Here is a 19,323-nt window from a genome sequence, read left to right as displayed (position 1 = left end):
TTTGGGGCCCCTAGCTTCGGATTGACAGAGCTGAAGGCCAATCAGCTAGCGCAGCGACAAGCCCCGCCCACTGGAGCTCGCACCAGCAGCCAAGGCGGTGGCGGGGCTGAGCGAACCCTGCACTGTCCACCAATGAGAGACGCGGGAGCCCCGCCCCCGGGCGCAGACCAATGGCGCTGGCCGGGGGGCGGGCACCGCCTCCTGGTGGCCGCAAGGTTTCACTGCAGGAACCCCCACTGGGCTCAGTGACGCTGCGGCCGCCTCCGGCCCCGGTCCGAGCGCTCTAGGCGGGAGTGCGGTCGTGCAATAGGAAGCCGAGGGTGGTGCAAGCTTCCCGTCGGGCACCAGCTACCTGGCCCAGCGCCCTGCCCAGTGCATTCCTCAGACACCTCTGGGGCCCCCACCTGTGGCCCCCGGAGCCCTCTAACCGCGTCGGCCATGCCTCTAAACCGCACTTTGTCCGTGTCCTCACTGCCAGGACTGGAGGATTGGGAGGATGAATTCGACCTGGAGAACACAGTGCTCTTTGAGGTGGCCTGGGAGGTGGCCAACAAGGGTGAGCACGCCGGGCGGAGGGACCCGGACGAGAAGGGCAGTCGGGGGTGGGGGCCCGGAACTGTAGAGTAACAGAGGAACGAGGCTGCATGGCATGACTCTTGGGTCCTGGGCAAGGAGCCTGTGACTCCTGTGTCCTTGGGGAGGGACTGGAGTTTGTCTCCTGGGCCCTGGAGGGAGGGGATGAGTCGCCTAAGATGAAAGGAGGTTGGAAACCCAGGTCCTGGGTCCTAGGGGTGAGGGGGCTAAAATGAAAACAGACCAGAGACCTGGGTCCTCAATAGGGAAGGAGTTGGGGGGAGGGGTTTTGCACTTCAGAACTGTGGCCCTAGGGGGAAGGGTCTTGGGATGTAACTCCGGATTTGGGAGAGAGCCCACTTGGAGATACGATGCATGAATCGTGGTGGGAGAATTTGGGGGAACTGGTCATTTGAGAGTAAAGTTGTGAAGAGGCTGGAGACCCTAATTCTTAGATTCTAGGGTGAGAGAGAGTTAGGGCCTGGATGCCTGGGTTCTGAGGGCCTGAGCTCTGGGTTCTTAGAAGTAGAGGAGCCTGTAGCCTCAGACACATGCGCGCAGGAATGGGGAAAGGCTGGGAAGTCCTAAGCTGGTCAGGGCCTGGGCCCTGGGATGGGAGTGGCTGGGGGCCTGGATTTCTGGGTTCCGGGCTCCAAAGGGCCTGAGGTTCTGGGTTTGGAGAAGGCTGGGGCTGGAATCCCAAGAGCTAGGCAGTCTAGCTCCACAGAAGAAAGGGAGCTGGGATTTTGCTTTGCTGAGTCTTGGGAGAGAAAGGGGAGGTCTGTGAACATGGAGACATGGATCTCCAGGGCCCAGGCTTCAGGAGGTAAGGAGGCTGGAGGCCCAGACTTCTGGGTCTGGAATGGAGTCATGGGAGGGGCAGGGCCCTGCATGCCTGTGTCCCCACGTGGGGAGAGGGAACTGAGGGACAGGTCGGCAGAATCCCTGGGGGGTGAGGAATTACAGCTCTGGCTTCTTTTGGGCAACTCCGAGACCCTAAATGAGGCCATGAAGAGGGATTCTCCCTTACTGTGTCCTGGAGCCTGACTGGGAATTTAAATCCAGCTCCTGTAAGCTGGGAACTCAAGAAGCTAGGCCCTAATAACCCTTGTCAGCTTCTGTCCTCCTCAGCCCCAGCCCCTAATTCCCTCACACCTAGAAGCCTAGGCCCCCAGCCCCTTCTCTCAGACTCAGCACCTCCTCCCTTCAAGTCCCGACCCCAGCCCCCTTCTCCCATAGTCCCAAGAGTACCGTCCATCACCACCCTCTCCCCTCCTTCCTCTGACTCTGAAGTGTAGGCTCCCAGGCCCCTTTTCCCTCCGAGCCAGAGGTCTGGGGCTCCCGCAGCCGCCCCCCACCCCGACCCTGCCCCAGGCCCCAGATCTGTGGACCTCTGCTGGGGCCTGCCCTCACGCACTTGGGCCCACAGTGGGTGGCATCTACACGGTGCTGCAGACGAAGGCGAAGGTGACAGGGGATGAGTGGGGCGACAACTACTACCTGGTGGGACCGTACACGGAGCAGGGCGTGAGGACCCAGGTGGAACTGCTCGAGCCCCCGACCCCAGCCCTGAAGAGGACGCTGGACTCCATGAACAGCAAGGGCTGCAAGGTGGGACATGGCCCGGCCGAGGGCAGGGTGGGGGCAGCAGAAAGAGAAGGAGCAGGGGATGGACAGCCCCAGGGAGAGAGGGAGGCATGGACAGAAACTCAGGATGGCCCAGCACTTTCCCGGGCAGACATCTGACAGACACTCAGACAGATGCAGGACCCCGTGAAGTGAGTGGGTGAACCCCCAGCTCTAAGACAGCAGGTATGAGACAGACTGAAAGATGGTCCCAAGAGGCCGAGATCCTCAGATCCAGAGAGAGGAAAAGAGCTAGATGGACAGCCAGACAAAACCCAGGGGAGGTGGGCTTGGGGGTGAGGCAGGAGGCCAGAGCAGGAGTTCTGGAGCCTGAAGTTCAAATTCGCCTTCTCTGCTTCCTGCCTTGTGACCTTGGCGAATGAACATGCTAATAGCATCCGCCTTATAGGCTTCCGGGGAGGATGAAATAGTTCATAAAAAGTCTTCAGCCCAGGTCCTGGCATGCAGTGAGTACTGTCTGTGAGCTGTTATCGTCGTGGTTATTATTATCATCATCATTATTACTGAAAGCAGCCACACGTGCAGAGTGAGGTGGCCAGGCAGGCAAAGGAGAAAGCCAGATGGAGAAAGGCTGAGTGTTCCAAAAAGTGATGGTGGCCCCAGTGGTTAGAGCAGTAGGGAGACAGACAGAGTCCAGATACAGAAAAGAGGTAGCCTGATGTTTTAGAGAGAAGGATCTCGAAGGAGAGAGGACGATGGAGTATTGAGGAAGAGAGAAGAGGTAGGCAGGCAAACCCAGGGGACAGAGTTTTGGATGCGCAGCCAGGAATTAAAAGGAGGAGGGGGAAAATAAAAAAAGAGGAGGGGAGAGTCCCAGGCACCCAATGAGGATTGAAGGATGAGGACAGAGAGGTGGCTGTCCCCCAGGGAGAGGGCCATAAGGCAGCAGGGCTGAGGTACAGACATCGGGGTCTAGGAGGGAGAGGTACAATGCTGCCTTCATTCACAGCCTCTGATTTGGGGTGGGGTCTGGAGTCCAGTTAGACGGGACTGTGTCCCTAAGGAACCCTAGGACAGCCCAGTCCCTCCCCCATGGCACCTGCTGTCCATGTGCTGGGGGCCTAAGAATAGCCCCCCCAGCAAAAGGGCAGACAACAGCTGGGAGGGGGAGGAGCATAGGGGGTCAGGCTCCCAAAGCCGGGAAAAGCCAGGTTGGGGAGGAGTAGGACGGCTTGTCGGCTGCATAGAGCTGTGGCAGCAGACCCAGAATCTGGGCCACGGTCTCAGGAGGAAAGCAACAGATCAATGAATCGTGGCAGGGCCAGAAATGCGACCACGAGGCTTAGAAACACGGCAGTGGGTAGATAAATGTAGCCCCCGTGCATGGGCAGTGGGTGGGCAGTGTTAGAAATGAGGCTGTGAAGTACAAGACGGGCCTATGGGCAGAGGAAAGAGGAAGCAGGTGACAAATACATGGCGAAAGGATCAGAAACAAGGGAGCGAGTGGAAGAAGAAGGAGCCAGTACAAGGAGTGAGCGGCAGAAAGGAAAGATAATGGGAGAAAGCAGCATTATGGTTGGTGAGAGAACTGTGGCAGCGAACACAGAAGCAAGGCAGCGGGCTGGAGAAATGATTAGCAGGGTGGAAAAATAAGGCAGTGGGGGCACAGAGACAGGACATGTGCAATGTGGGTTTATAAGTAGAGAAGAGAGGCAACTGTTAGAGAAACTAAGCAAGGGATAGGGAGATGCTGCAGCCGAGATGGGAAAAAATTGTGGTGGGAATAACTAATGGCAAGTAGAGAAATAAGGCAGCAGGTGAGAAATTAGCAGCAGATACAGAAACAGAAGGTAGAAGCACCGAGGCCATGAGCCCAGACGTCTCCCTGGGGATGGGAGAAACGCAGTTGCTGTGCCCAGAGACAGGTGGCCAAAACCCTAAGCCTCCCTGTGTCCCCCTGCAGGTGTATTTCGGGCGCTGGCTGATCGAGGGGGGCCCCCTGGTGGTGCTCCTCGACGTGGGGGCCTCAGCCTGGGCCCTGGAGCGCTGGAAGGGAGAGCTATGGGACACGTGCAACATCGGGGTGCCCTGGTACGACCGGGAAGGCAACGACGCCGTCCTTTTTGGCTTCCTCACCACCTGGTTCCTGGGTGAGGTAGGCCCCACTGCCAATCGCCGTGTCACTCCTTTCGACTCCAGGCCCCAAATTACAATGGCCATCCGAGGCCAGAGGGTGGCTAGTGTCTCCCAGAGCATTCTGGGAGTTGTAGTCCTTTAAACCGAGGATTAACTCTGATCTCTGGCAATATGGACATCCAGGGGCCAAGATTCTTCTTTCCTCAAGAGACCCAGTCTCCCAACCCCAGCTTCATTTACTCCAGTCTTCCAAACATAGGAATTCTAAGCCATTAGCTCTTGGGCAGGCTGGCTTGACGGGAGGGCTCACCCCCAGGGAGTTCTGGGAGTTATAGTTCTCTAATATGGGCGGGACTTGGCTCTCAGGTGGGTCCCCGGATGTTTGGGAATCCCCAGCCTATCTGGGAACCAGGAACCCCAATTTGGGCCCTTTCTTAAGTTTTAAAAAGCTCAAGAAACTTTGTTTCCCATACCCTGGGACAGTTTATGAATTGGCTGCTCCTAGGGCATTCTGGGAGTTGTAGTCCTTCAACCAGTATCCGGTACAGGTCTACTCTTTTTGTTTTTAATTTTATTTATTTATTTATTTATTTATTTATTTGGGCTGTGTTGGGTCTTCGTTTCTGTGCGAGGGCTTTCTCTAGTTGCAGCGAGCGGGGGCCACTCTTCATCGCAGTGCGCGGGCCTCTCACTGTCGCGGCCTCTCTTGTTGCAGAGCACAGGCTCCAGATGCGCAGGCTCAGTAGTTGTGGCTCACGGGCTCAGTTGCTCCGCGGCATGTGGGATCTTCCCAGACCAGGGCTCGAACCCGTGTCCCCTGCATTGGCAGGCAGATTCTCAACCACTGCGCCACCAGGGAAGCCCCCCCAGGTCTACTCTTGATTGACATAAAAGGTGTCCAGGAATTGTGTTCAGGACTTGGGGACACTAAAACTTTGGTCTTTCCAATTCAGCCCTTCTGGGACTTAGAAGGTTGGTCAAAAAAACACAGCTCCCATCAGCCTCTGGGAATGAGGTCAGCTAGTCTGGCTGCCTTAAGGATTTAGAGCTCCTTGTCCCATGGGGATTGCAATGGGTCACCACCCACTCTGTGCGGTTGTGGGGATAGATTGACCTCTCCCCTGCTTCCTCATCCACGTTGGGGATTGCTGGTTGTCTTCACAACACACATGGAGACACAGTGGCCCTATCCCTATTGCCCCACAGTTCCTGGCCCAGAGCGAGGAGAAGCCACATGTGGTTGCACACTTCCATGAGTGGTTGGCGGGCATCGGGCTCTGCCTGTGCCGTGCCCGGCGGCTGCCCGTGGCTACCATCTTCACGACCCACGCCACACTGCTGGGGCGATACCTGTGTGCCGGTGCCGTGGACTTCTACAACAACCTGGAGAATGTGAGCTGGGAGCGTGGCAGATGGGGGTTGCCAATATTTCAGGACAGCCCAAGGCTGTCTGCGAAGCCCAAGGGGATCAAGTTCTCTCTTCCCCCAGGACCCAGGAATCCAAGTCCCCAGCCCCTCCACCCTCAGGCCCAGGAGTCCAGCTTCAAGGCCCAGTCTCCCCTAAGACCCTGGAGTCTGGACCGCCTGTCTTCTCCCCAGTTCTTCTAAGCTGATTGCCCTCCCTCCCTACCCAGTTCAACGTGGACAAGGAAGCAGGTGAGAGGCAAATCTATCACCGCTACTGCATGGAGCGGGCGGCAGCCCACTGCGCTCATGTCTTCACTACTGTGTCCCAGATTACCGCCATTGAGGCTCAGCACCTACTCAAAAGGAAACCAGGTAGGAAATAGGCCTGGGTCCGTAGACATAAACGGGGTAGTCTATGCCAAGGCCTGTTCCAATGTTTTTGCTGTAAAGAGCAGAGAACTACACCTCCTAGAATGCCCTAGGTTGGTGACCTGAATATGAGGCTGCCTGGCTGCATGCCCTAGAGGCTAATAGGAAGTATAGTTTCTTTAATTTCAGAAATGGTAAAATTCTTTTACTGGCTAATGTAGATATTGGTCTTCTGAAAGAGGAAGGAGGTTCCTTGGATTTTGTTTTTGAGAAAAGCAGTGTTGGAACCAGTTATTCTTCCCAAACTATAGCATCCATTCTCAATGGGTATAAGGTGAGAACTATAACTCCCAGAAGACCTTTGGCTGTCCAGCTCCTTATATTCCTGGAATTTTGCCCCAGGAGCTGATGGAGGTTATAGTTTTTCACTGATATGCTTTAATTTCTATGAGAATAGGAAATGGTTGGGGCCCTAAAAGAGGCTTGAAGATAGAGAAGCAGGATGGGGACATTGACTCATTCCCCCAGCTCAGGGTGGCATAGGGGAAACAAAAGAGCTACAACTCCCAGAAGCCCCGATGTTGCCCTGTTCCCTGTCTAGTTAGCCATTCACAGGGGCTGATGGGAGTTGTAGTCAGGCTTGTGAATATAAGCATGCAATATTGGGCAAGAAAGTATCTGAGTGGCAGGGCAGCTGGGTCACCACAGGAGCTCACTGGGGAGCTATCAAAACAAAGACATTGTGAAAGGAAAGGGGTCTTTCCTTCATTTATTCATTCAGCCACATTGATCTGAACGAAGAAATGAAGAAATGAAATGTGGGACCTTCTCCCCCAATCCCAGATATCGTGACCCCCAATGGACTGAATGTGAAGAAATTCTCTGCCATGCATGAGTTCCAGAACCTCCATGCTCAGAGCAAGGCTCGAATCCAGGAGTTTGTGCGGGGCCATTTTTATGGGTATGTAAGCCAGATACCTAGGTCTTGAGAGAGATGGTGGTTGGGAACCCAGACTCCTGGGGCCAACAGAGGGGACAGCTGAGGGCTCAGCCTCTTGAGTTCTTGAGCACCAGAACAATGGCTGAGTATTTAAGGAAATCCCCATCTAAGGAGAAAAGAACAATTCCCAGGAGTTCCCATGATGCCTCTGTCCTAAGATGTTCTTTGCCCCTGTGGCTTCTGGGGTTTGTAGTTTCAAGGCTGGGGCTAGTGGGTGAGGGTCTTGGCTTCACCCTGTCTTGTGGCTTCTTTAGGCACCTGGACTTCAACTTGGACAAGACCTTGTACTTCTTTATTGCTGGCCGCTACGAATTCTCCAACAAGGGGGCTGATGTCTTCCTGGAGGCCTTGGCCCGGCTCAACTATCTGCTCAGAGTAAGGCCTGGGCTGCAAGGGGACAAGGAGGATGAGAAAATCAGTACATGACTGGGGAGAACGGAGACCTGGGGAGGTGGGGGCAGGGAAACCTATGTGTAAAACAGGAGTGTAGGGACCCAGAAAGAAGATCAGAGTCCTCGTGGGAATGGTAGCTCTGTCCTGTAATTCTCCTTGACAGTAAGGGGCATGGCAGGGTCCTCGTGGTCTTGGGGGGTGGAAAAGGGTGGGTGTTCTCAGCCTTCTCCCATGTGATCCTCACACACTCACATGCACGCACACACACACACACCCTCCCTTTCCTCTGCCCCAGGTGAATGGCAGCGAGCAGACAGTGGTTGCCTTCTTCATCATGCCAGCTCGGACCAACAATTTCAACGTGGAAACCCTTAAGGGCCAAGCCGTGCGCAAGCAGCTTTGGTCAGCAGCCCTCGGCCCGGCATCCCTGCCGCTCCCACTCCCAGCTGTGTGCTTTGGGTCCCCTGTTTCTCCTGGAGTCTCAGTTTTGTCATCTGTGACATGATCAACCCATCCCCCACCTGATTCCCAGCAAAGTTACTTGCTCCAGATGCCTGCAGCTCGGGGGCAGTACGAAGTCGCAGTCGCAGGCAGGACAAGTGTGACAGCATGACCAGGGCTCTGGTATCAAGCTGGCGAGATCCCGCTCATGCCCCTGTCCTGCTCTGGCTTTGTGACTTTAGGCAAACCACTCCCCGTTTTCAAGTCTCAGTTTCCTCATCTGTGAAAAACACTCATTAGCCATCAGCTATTTCTTGAGCTCCTACTGTGTGCAAGGTGCTGTTCTAGGCACTGGGAACACAGCTGTGAGGCAGAAAGATAAAATCCCTGCCCTCATTGTGTTCACATTCTAGAAAGTTCTATAGAAAGTGCTCTGGCAAAAAAAAAGCAGGACTGGAATATAAGACAGGGTTGTCAGGACAGGCCACACTGAGTAAGTGCCAGCAAGTAGAGACCAAGAGAGGAAACGAGGGAGGAAGCCCTGTGTGTATCTGGGGAACAGCATTTCAGGCAGAGGGAATGGCAAGTGCAAAGGCCCTGAGGTATGTTTGAGAAACAGCAAGGAAGCCAGCGGGGCTGAAGCAGAGTACCCTAGGGAGATGGGGTAGAAAATGAGGCCAGAGCTACGAGAGGACCATGAACAGAGGAATGTTAATGAAGTTGTAGGGTGGCACTCTTTGCTAGCTTTACTTGTGTCCATACATTTTCCTCTCTCAGAATGTAATTTTCCCTTTTTATAAAATGGGGCTCAGCATCACGACTACCAGGACTAGACCAAGTCCTAATAATAGCTGACATTTTTGGAAGGCTCACTGTGCGATGGGCACTGTGCACTTTTTGTCATGACCTCATCGAATTCTCACTGCAAACCTTTGAGGGTGCTTCTATTTTTATCCCCATCTGACAGATGAGGCATTGAAGTCAGAGAGGGAAGGCCACCTGTCCTTGGCCGCAGAGCTGATGCAAAGCACAAGGGATCCGAGCCTTCCAGGGCCTATTCCCCGAGTCCCCATCTTCCAGCCAGAAATTCCCAGAGCTTCTCTGCTCAGACCTCAACTTCCCAGCTGCCCCAGAAGCCTAACAATAAATGGCAGCTGGTCTATAAGTGATGTTGTCGCTCTGCTCCTTCCAGGGATACGGCCAACACAGTGAAGGAGAAGTTTGGGAGGAAGCTTTATGAATCCTTGCTGGTGTGAGTGTCCCGCCCTCAGCCCTGCATCCTCCTGGGCTCTAAACCCTCTCATCACCCATTCCCAGATGCATCCCCCTGCTCGCCTTACAGGGGGAGCCTCCCAGACATGAACAAGATGCTGGACAAGGAGGACTTCACTATGATGAAAAGAGCCATCTTTGCCACGCAGGTATGGTCTGGACTCCTGAGTCGAAAGATGGCAATTCCCAGCAGCCCTGGAGGCAGCTTGCCGTGTTAGCTCTGACTCCAGAGATGGGTGGGAGTTCTGCTTTGTTGGCAGCCCTTATTCAAGGAATCAATTCTGAAGTCAGAAGGGTGTGTGTGAGCTGACTGGTAGAACTTCAATTCCCAGAAGCCTTTAGGGCAGCCTGCTTTCCCACAGCTTTTTCTGCCACAGAGGCTGCTGGGAGTTGTAGTTTCTTTGAGTCCTTGGGGATCCATGAACAAAAGGTGGAAGGACCTTAAACTAAAGTCAAGATAGCCACAAAAGGAGAACTGCAACTCCCAGCTAACCCTGGGCCTTGCTGCAAGCTACCTCCACCTCTTCCCCCAGAGACTGCTGGGAGTGGTAGTTTTGTTGGGCCTCTAGGGATAGAGCCAGGTCAGCTAAAAAAATTATTTCGGGACTTCCCTGGCAGTCCAGTGGTTAAGACTCTGTGCTTCAAATACAGGGGGTGCAGGTTCGATCCCTGGTTGGGGCCTAAGATCCCACGTGCCGCATGGTGCGATCAAAGAAGAAGAAAAAACAACCATAATAACAACAACAAAAAACAGCAGTTATTCACTGAAGAACATTGAAAACTTTCAGCAGCTACTGTTTCTTATCCCACTGGTTGTGTCTTAGTCTCCAAATACCCCTGGGAGTTGTAGCTTCTTTAGATACCTGGGGTTAATTAGATGGGTGGGAAACCTTAGAGAAAATTGGCAGTCACCAAATGAGAACTACAACTCCCAGCAGCCCCCAGGGCTTTCTGCTACCTTGACTCTCCCCTGGCCCCAGAAACCTCTGGGAATTAGAGTTCTTTTATCCTCTGGAGTCAAGGGTTTTTGGTACCTGTGGTCAGGGTTGGTGATTTCCCCCAATCCTGGGGAATGGAAACCAAGACAGCCAAGTTGCACAAACAAGGTGTGAATTGTTTTTGAAACTATAATTTCCAGTAGTTCCTAAGGCAGTCGGCCTCACTGAGGATGTTTCTGCCATGGGGCTGCTGGGAGTTGTAGTTTCCTGGGCTCCTGGAGTCAGTAAACTGAAGATGAATAGATCTTTTAATGAGAGGAATGATGGGACAGCTGCAAAGAACTATATATCCCAGCAGCCCCTGGGACTGCTATCACACTAGCTCTGTCTTCCTCCACTGGCTCTTGGGAATTGTGGTTTCTTTGGGCCTCTTTTGAGGGTGGAGGTGGAGAGAATACAGGATGGAGAGTAAAAGGAACTTGGAGAGAAAGAGATCCAGGATTTTCATAAGAAAACTATAACTTCCGGCAAGCAGCCCCTGAAAGGCACAGCCCCCATCAACTGCTGGGAGTTACCGTCCCTTTGGGTTTCTTTGATGAGAGCCCAGAGTACAGAACAAGATAGCTACAGCTCCCTCTAGTCTGTGAGGGATGTTAACACTGGCTCTGCCTCTAAGACAGCTGGGTTTGTAGTTTCTTTTCGGCTTATGGTGGTTAAAGGGAAAAGAAAACCTTTACACATAGAGCCAAGTAGGAAATCTACAACTCCTGGTAATCTCTTGGGTTTGTTGCTCCACAACCTGATGGGAATTGTCTCCTTAGATCCCCAGGATGAGCATGGCTCATGGGGAAGTAGGGAGTCCTCTGTCCCTTCCCTGACCCCCCCTCCCACCCCACTTGTGGCCCCTACAGCGGCAGTCTTTCCCTCCTGTGTGCACCCACAATATGCTGGACGACTCCTCAGATCCTATTTTGACCACCATCCGCCGAATTGGCCTCTTCAATAGTAGTGCCGACAGGGTCAAGGTGAGGGCACTGGCCAGGGTGGGTTGGGCATGGTTGGGGGTGGTGGTGCTGGGGAGGGCGGTGATATGGGGGGTGGAGCCTGAGCCTCACATTCCCCATCTCCCCTGGTATATCAAAGGATTGCAATGTTTAGAAAGAACCTTTATTTCTGAGGCAGACAGACTTGGATTCCAGTCTTTGTCCTGACACTGTCTTGTGTGGCTTTAGACAACTTTTTCATCCTCTCTGGGATCCCCAGGGAGTAGCTAAATAAGGTGCTCGGGCTGAGCCCTTGTTTTCCACTGCCAGGTTATTTTTCATCCGGAGTTCCTCTCCTCCACGAGCCCCCTGCTCCCTGTGGACTACGAGGAGTTTGTCCGTGGCTGCCACCTTGGGGTCTTCCCCTCCTACTATGAGCCTTGGGGCTACACACCAGGTGAGTTCAGCGTCTGGAGTGATCCCAGGACAAGGGACTGGCCCTCCCTGAGCTCCAAACTCCTCCTTTGCAAAACAGGAACAATGGAAACAGTCTGTTCCTGTGTTTTTGTGACACAGTAGCTCATGTGAGTAACTAGAGGACTGATGTCAGAGTTCACACGTGATTTCTCCCAATTTGCTACTGTTTAGTTCCCCAAAACAACAACAGCTAAATGCACGGTTCACTAACGATCAAGCTACTTTCATATGTTTTTAAGGCAAAATAAATACCACATTTGCTGTAATATTTCTTAAATGATGAGTAATTTGACAAGTCTTTTAAACTGTGCTTGTGTGATGATTAGGAAATTTGGCAGTTTCATCCCCGGTTAAAATGGTGCATAGGTTTTGTGTGACCAGCTCCAACCCTATTTTTCCCATAAGCCTTGTTATATGTAGTGCCTACTTTTGCAGCTTACAGACGTTTTTAGAAACACTTATATAAAAATTATAATAAACTCCTTGAAGCATTTCTCAGCGTTATTTAAGGGAGTAAACGAGGTGTAGTAGGTGCTCTGTACACAGTGATAGTAATAATGAGAGACCTTGTCTTACCTCTTGTCAAAACAGACTATAAAGCTATGACAACCAAAACAGTGCAGTCTGGCACAAAAAGGTGTCTTATAGGTCATGAGGATAAATTAAAATGGTGGACATTGGCCCAGAGTACCGTGCTCAATAAATCAGCATCCTTATTACCCAATTATGGACTCTTCCTTACCCTGAGGCCTTGGGGCAAATGAATTCCCTTTTCTGGGCCTAGTAGCTTCCCCTCTAAGGAATAGGGACTAACATACTTTAATGCACAGCCTAATTTGTCTGGTTCCTGACTTGCGCAGCACAGCGCCCGGCTCTTATTAAAGGCGCCAATAGAGGGCGCCATTGGGGCTTTCACTGGGATTTAAAGCAATAAAGACGGGCAAGCTAAGCGGACCTTTCTCACGCCTTCCCGCAGCTGAGTGCACGGTTATGGGTATCCCCAGTGTCTCCACCAACCTTTCTGGTTTCGGCTGCTTCATGGAGGAACACATCGCAGACCCCTCAGCTTACGGTCAGCGCCCGGAATGAGAGCCGGGACTCTTGGATCCTGGGAAGGAGGGGCGTGGTCTCTTGGGTCACTAAGAGAGGAGGGGGTGGACTCCTGAGTCCCAGTGGGAGGAGGCGTCCTGGTGTCCGCAGAGCCCCAGAGACAATGAAGGTTTCCCCAATCTGTTTTCTGAGACCTCGTCCTGGCCCCGACAGGCATCTACATTCTGGACCGGCGTTTCCGAGGCCTGGATGATTCTTGCTCGCAGCTCACCTCCTTCCTCTACAGTTTCTGCCAGCAGAGCCGGCGGCAGCGCATTATCCAGCGGAACCGCACGGAGCGCCTCTCCGACCTTCTGGACTGGAAATACCTAGGCCGGGTATAACTCCCCTCCCTGTCCTCTGCTGGTGAATCAGTCACTTACGGCTCTGGGTCTCTGATTCCCCGTGCCTCGAAAGCTGGCGCAAAGGGCATGGTCTCTTCCTATTTGTAACGCTCGCTGTCCCTTTAAGAAAAGAATCAACTTTCAGACTGGAAGACCACCGAGGTGGGAAGTTCTCTATTTGCATAAGGGTGCGGCCAAAGAGGTACCTGACTGGAGAATTCCGCCCCTGTTAAGGGGGTGTGGCTCAGAGACTGTCCATTCACAGCTCTGCTTATCTACATAAGGGGTGCAGCCTGAAAGATGGATGATTGGCAGAGGGGCCAACTGGAAACCACCGCAGGGTGTGCTCATCTGCATAAAAGGTGTAACCAGGGTTCACCCCACCTCCAAACCTGCTGGGGGCGGGGTCACGCTCCTGACCCCTGACGCCCACTCTTCTTTCCCCCCAACAAGTACTACATGTGCGCACGCCACATGGCGCTGGCCAAGGCCTTTCCAGAACATTTCACCTACGAGCCCCACGAGGCTGAAGCGGTAAGTGGACCCGGGGTCTCTCTAGGGGGCCAGGAGCTAGAAGGGTGGGGTGAAGTGGGGTGTCCCTCCTCTAGTTGCAAGACCTCAAGGACGCTGGACGCCCAGGCAGGCTGTAGAGGCCTCTGCTCACTATGCGGTTTGTGCCCACACCTCCGTACGCAGACCCAGGGCTACCGCTACCCGCGGCCAGCCTCAGTGCCACCATCGCCCTCACTGTCGAGACACTCCAGCCCGCACCAGAGCGAGGATGAGGAGGAGCCCCGGGACGGACCACCCGATGAAGATGGCGAGCGCTACGACGAGGACGAGGAGGCTGCCAAGGACCGGCGCAATATCCGCGCCCCGGAGTGGCCGCGCCGCGCCTCCTGCACGTCTTCAACCGGCGGGAGCAAGCGCGGCTCGGTGGACACAGCGCCCTCCAGCTCAGTCAGCACCCCCAGCGAGCCCCTCAGCCCCGCCAGCTCCCTGGGCGAGGAGCGCAACTAAGACCCCTGCCCCGCACTCCCCTGCCAACCCTGCCTCCCTTATCTGGAGGGTGGATGCAGAATGGCGCTGTCCCTAAACTCCACTCCAGATCCCCAACCCTCTGTGGGGTCCACAGCCCTACCCCCTCCGCCATACACTCCAGCCCCTCTAGCTCCTCTGTCGGAATCCCAAACACTCCAGAATCCACAACGTGCCTTTCTTGGGTTCCAGAATGCATAATCTGTGCCCTGGAGTCCCCCAGGCCATCCCAGAGGCCAGGAATCTGCCATTATCCTGCCATGGTGCCAAAGGTTTTCGGAAACCTGCTCTGTTGCCTTCTGTGCTGGGACTCCTTGAGCCCCTTGCGGCTTGCTAATTTTACAGCATACAGAGCCTGCCATGCTCAGGCCTGGCCCGGGGCCACCAAGCACTGGAAACCACGTGGAGTCCCTGCTAATGAGACAAGTCCAGAGCTGGGGCACTTTCAGGGACTTAATGCAGGTTAACTCCAGAACTCGGGCTCCAGGCCAGTGCACTCGTGTTTACTCTGATTTAGCCCTCCCCGGGGTGTCCGGCTCTGCCTGGAGGATCCCTCCACCCCTGCTCCCTTCTTCCTCTGCACTTTGGCCAAGCAAGTGGGGGCAGAACCACACTTGGCTTCTCATTCCTACTGGAGAACAAGCTGTCTTGGTCTAGATGCCTTTCTGGCCTTTTCTGGACCAGACCCTACTCCTCCTTCCCCATATCTCTAAACTCCTGTGCCCTACAGGGAATCCCTCTGCTGAGGACAACTGGCTGTCTTCCCCAGTACCTGCACACATAACCCCCAACCGCTTAGACCCACCATGAAACCACTGGGTTCTAGGTCCCAGCTGCCAAATCTAGAACCTCGCCACTGCTGCATCCTGGCCCCTTCCCTCTGGTCTAGAACTCAGCCCACTGGATTCTAGAACCTCCATATTTACCTCGAGCCTCTTCCATCCCTAAGCTGTGCCCTGCCCCCGGCTTTGGTGAAAGGGAGGTGCCCCTCACGTGTGCTGTGCTGTGTCTGCTGCCCTTGGTTTGCAACTGGGAGGGGGGAGGGCAGAAGGGGTGTGATTGAAGTGTGTCCAGAGATGAAAAAATACATCTATATTTAAGAATCTCAGGTCTAGTCTGACCGGAGGGCTTGGTGGGCCTCAATCCTGGCCCCACCCTCCTCTTCCCTCCCTCTTCTTCACCTCTGATTCCTCCCCTTGCCCACTGCTGAGTCCCGGGTCTCTTGTCTCATTCTACTGTCTCGGAGACTTGGATTGCCACTGGATTCCAGTGTTATTTCAAAGGAAGGCAACTCTCTTGTTTTTGACTCGACTTGCAAGTGGCAAAGTTGGCTCAGGCTCTTAGATTCCTCAGTAGCACTAGCCATATGCAAGGGCTCAATAGCCACTGTGGCCACATGTGGCCCATGGCTACCCTACTGGACAGCGCAGATACAGAACATTTCCATCACTGCAAAAAGTTCTATTGGACAGCACTGGCTTAGAGCACGTTTTTAGGACTCTGGCCTCTGGACTTTGGCCCTACTGTCCCCTGGATGACTCTACTTTTGGAAAAAAATCTTTTTCTCCTTTCAGTTCTAATCGTCCCTAGGCTACACGTGCATCTCTGAATCAGTCGCTTTTCAGGGGAGTAGAAAGCTCTGATTGTTTGAATTTGGATGTGTGATCATCTTTCTGTTAGCCACAGTGTTTGTGACACCCAAGAGTCCCCTCCCCCACCAGAATTACCAGCGGGAGGGGCATGGCGCTGAGCAGACAAAAGAACAGCTGTCTAGCAGCCATTTCCTCTTAGATTCATCTACCAAATATAGGATGGGGTAGGGGGTCAGAGTTGACATCGTTTTATTGCTTGGACCCAGCAGCTGCTTAAGTCATCTTCAAGTTTCTTCAGTTCCCATCTGGATAATTTCACATCCCATTTCTGTCTGTGCTGAGCCCTGAACCCCTAGCTCAGCACCTCTTTCACACCATGTGCCCTCAGCTGCTCAGACCCACTAGCCAGGTTCTACCTATTATGTGCCTTGAATTCCACACCTGTAACAAGCAGCCTTTGGAGGTCAGACCTGGGTGTGCCTCCCGGTTACCATGGGTAATTTACAGTTTGTCTTGACTTACCCATATAAAGGAGCTCTCATTTCTACTTAGCCTCCCAGAATTGAGGCGGAGTACTTTCAGAGCTTGGCAAGTGCCTAGCAACATAGCTCATGTGAACCGGTTTCTAATTACTGAGCTCCTTAACAGCTGTCTGCTTCCACCTAGCAACGCCAGGTTTTACTAGACTCTCCGTGGAGTCTGGACTCTACCATCTTAGGAGGGGCAGTTAACAGCCTGGCAAAGCAGAAAACCCACTACTGCAACACACCACAGGTGTTATTATGTCTTAGAAGTAAAGAGCGCCAAACTCCTCTCTCCCTGCCAGCCCAGTGCAGCCAGAAGCCTTGTGAAAATAGATCCCACCTTTTTTCCCAGGATACACACACAAAACCACTAGCCGCTGCAAAAAGCTTTATTGTTTCCATTTGGTCCAAGGCTTGGGAGAGGGCTCCAGGGTGGTTAAAAAGCTGCCTAGTGGCTGCAGAGAGGGGCTTCAGGCAGAAGCCCTGACACCAGAGGGGCTCCTCAAAGGCCACTGGGCTCCGGAGGCTCCTAGTCGTGCTTGAGGGTGAGCCTTTCGAAGAGATACTCGCCCAGCCCAGCCTGGGGACCAGCCAGCCTGCGGAGGTTGGTCAGGTGGTCACCCATCTTCTTGATGAGTTTCACCTCCTCATCTAGGAAGTGGCTCTCCAGGAAGTCGCAGAGCTGAGTGATAAAAGAGGAGAAAATGTTGCCACGTACAGATCTAACAATGTGACAGATGGGGGAAGGAGGCTCAGAAGGAAATCTGCCCAATCAGATGAGGCCAATGCTTAGTATGTAAGCATCATTCCAGGGAAGGTCTTATAGACATGACTGGAGATACTTACGTGGGGGTCTGCGCGGGCACAACCCAGGGCATGCAGATCCAGAAGGGCCTGGTTGAGGTTCTTCTCCATGTTAATGGCGGCTTCCATAGCGTCCTGAGTTTTACCCCACTCATCTTGAGATGGCTTCTATACCGAAAACAGAAACGGCTCAGTACTAGCCACATACTGTGGAAAGGACTAAAAACTAATTTTCCAGTAGTTGCTAGAGTAGAGGGCTTAACCGGGAAAAAACGTCTAAGAGTTTGTATCTATCATTCCCCAGTGTCCTATAACTACACGTCCCAGGATACTACACGCTGCGCTCTGGACCGCCACGTCTTGGGAGAACTGGGTGCGCCTCGATCTCCAGCTGTAATAACCCACAAAAGACTGAACTCAATCTCCGAGAAGCCAACGCGGTGCCTACACCGCTACAGTCAAGGGGCCTCTAGTGCAGGGACTGTTGGGAGATGTAGTCCGCTGCCCACACACTATTTACCTGCACGTCCTGGAAGAGGGCGCGGCCGCCGCGTTGGTTTTGCATTTTCAAGAGGCGCTCGGCGCTCTCGTGCTTCTCTTCGGCCAATTCGCGGAAAAAGTGGCCCACGCCCTCCAGAGCCACATCGTCGCGGTCGAAATAGAAGCCCTGCGGGAAGAGATGGCGGGAACAATGGTTAGCAGGAGGCGAGGCCAGGCATGCGGACTCCGCCTTCTGACTATCCAACAGGACAAAGAAGGCCAGCGCGTGCGCAAAGGGCCGGAGGTGCGCAGCTGAGGGGAACTTGGGCTAGAGGCGTCCTGGGGACCCTCACCAGAGAGAGGTAGGTGTAGGAGGCCCGCAGATGCATGTTGACCAGGCGGTTGACGGCGGCCTCCACCTCGGTGGAATAATTCTGACGAATCTGGGAGCTCATGGTTGATCAGTAATAAGGAGTTCGGCTCAAAAAATGGTGTCGGCTGGTCCCGGTGACCGAGGACAGCTGAGTGCCTGACTCCGAAGGTTGGAGGGTGGATAGATGAGTGGCTGGCTCAGAAGGCTGGAGGGTGGTCGGAGGCTGGAGGAAAGGGCGACCCTGGGTCTGTTCCGTCCAAACACTGTTGAAGCAAGAGACAGATCCGGGGAACCGCCGAGCGCAATGGAAACGGATGCGGCCAAGGCGGCTTCTTTTATAGCGCGCGGGCCCTCGGAAGGGGGACGGTCGGGGAGAGCAATCGGCCAATCTGCGGTGGTGGGAGGCGGGGCCTGGAGCCGACGCGTGACCAATCAGGAGCATATAGGACTCCTAGACCCCCCCCCCCGCCCCCCGGTGGTGGGGAAGTCACGCGCCTGTAGGCGAGGGCTCTTGTGAAATGGGGAATTGGGGGGTGGAGGTTTTCGGGGGATGCAACGGCTCTGGGGCTAATTCTGGGAAGTCAAGGGATTCTGGGGAGGGGGGAGGGAGACTCTCTGGTAGGTGAAAGATTAATAATGAGGACACTGGGAACCCTGGAAAATAACGATCCCTGGGTCCTGGGGGTGTCTCAGGAAAGTAGATCGGATTCTGGTGCTGTGTCAGGGCACGGACTTTACTGGAACCCGGGGGGGGGGGTTCCTCAGAGGTGCGGAAACCTCCAGATGACTGTGGTTTGCGCTGGGAGATAAGGGGGTACCCGGATCATTGAGAAGTTTGGAAGGCTGTGAGATGATATTTCTGGAACCTTGGGTCTCTCTCTGGGAGGACCTGGAGCCTTGGGGTTCAAAGGTGGGGGGAGTTTCTGTAGCTTTAGAGTTCACAATGGAAGTCCGTATTTTTCTGGAAACTTCCCCGGGGGGGGTGGGGCGGTCTTTAGGCCCTTGAAGTGATCTGTGAGATTAAAAGGACAGTTGTAGAGCCCTGGTGTTCAGCCCCGGAGTGGGGGAGAGGGATGTTTCCAGAAGCCTAGTAGGGGCTTTTTAAAGAGGTCAGGGGTCTTGGAGAGCCTTTTGGAGCCCTCGAAAGATTGTCTGGGCCCCTTGGAATACCTAGGGGCTATTTTAGGGGCTCACTTTTTCTGGAAGCTGAGATGGGGAGGGGTGAAGTGACACTGGAGTTTTGGGGGTCCCTCTGAGGCTGCACTTCCTGGAGATGACTTTGAAGGCAGCCAGAGACTGGGAATTCTTTTTGACTCCGAAGCAGCCTCGCTGAAATTGTCCCTGTCTTGCCTGACACATGCTCCTTCTAGATCACAGAGAAGTATTGGGTTCTGGTGAAACAAGGAGGGTCTGGGGACCTATGAATGGGATGTCTGTCTTTAACCAATGGACATTTTTAAAGTGTGCCTGGTCCAGGCTGGTGCCTGGGTGGCAGAGCTGGCT

At 53.9% G+C, this 19,323-nt stretch overlaps 2 protein-coding genes across 3 annotated transcripts; one reads left to right on the top strand and one right to left on the bottom strand.

Annotated features, from left to right (window-relative positions):
• The first annotated feature begins 242 nt into the window (after positions 1–242).
• GYS1 (glycogen synthase 1) lies at positions 243–15,150 on the top strand. Of its 2 annotated transcripts, XM_007168264.3 has the most exons (16): positions 243–556; positions 2,003–2,184; positions 4,124–4,315; positions 5,503–5,688; positions 5,931–6,075; positions 6,916–7,033; positions 7,327–7,447; positions 7,761–7,867; positions 9,099–9,158; positions 9,249–9,327; positions 11,028–11,141; positions 11,430–11,556; positions 12,553–12,648; positions 12,840–13,003; positions 13,463–13,543; positions 13,706–15,150. In XM_007168264.3, the coding sequence occupies exons 1-16, from the start codon at positions 439–441 to the stop codon at positions 14,027–14,029; spliced, it is 2,214 nt and encodes a 737-aa protein (XP_007168326.1). In that variant the 5' UTR covers positions 243–438; the 3' UTR covers positions 14,030–15,150. The 2 variants fall into 2 exon arrangements, with proteins under 2 accessions (XP_007168326.1, XP_007168327.1); XM_007168265.3 differs by lacking the exon at positions 2,003–2,184 and having other exon boundaries at positions 497–556.
• A 1,384-nt stretch (positions 15,151–16,534) lies between these two features.
• Positions 16,535–18,139, bottom strand: FTL (ferritin light chain). Its single transcript, XM_007168262.2, has 4 exons — positions 17,801–18,139; positions 17,488–17,634; positions 17,010–17,135; positions 16,535–16,845 (listed from the first exon to the last, which is right to left on the bottom strand). Exons 1-4 carry the CDS (start codon positions 17,900–17,902, stop codon positions 16,693–16,695), a joined length of 528 nt encoding a protein of 175 aa, XP_007168324.1. The 5' UTR covers positions 17,903–18,139; the 3' UTR covers positions 16,535–16,692.
• Positions 18,140–19,323: the final 1,184 nt, after the last annotated feature.

The sequence above is a fragment of the Balaenoptera acutorostrata genome, chromosome 19 (genome assembly GCF_949987535.1).
Source record: "Balaenoptera acutorostrata chromosome 19, mBalAcu1.1, whole genome shotgun sequence".
Classification (NCBI taxonomy): Eukaryota; Metazoa; Chordata; class Mammalia; order Artiodactyla; family Balaenopteridae; genus Balaenoptera; species Balaenoptera acutorostrata.
Note: the sequence above shows the minus strand (reverse complement) of the source record. Positions and strands in the feature narration are given on the sequence as shown.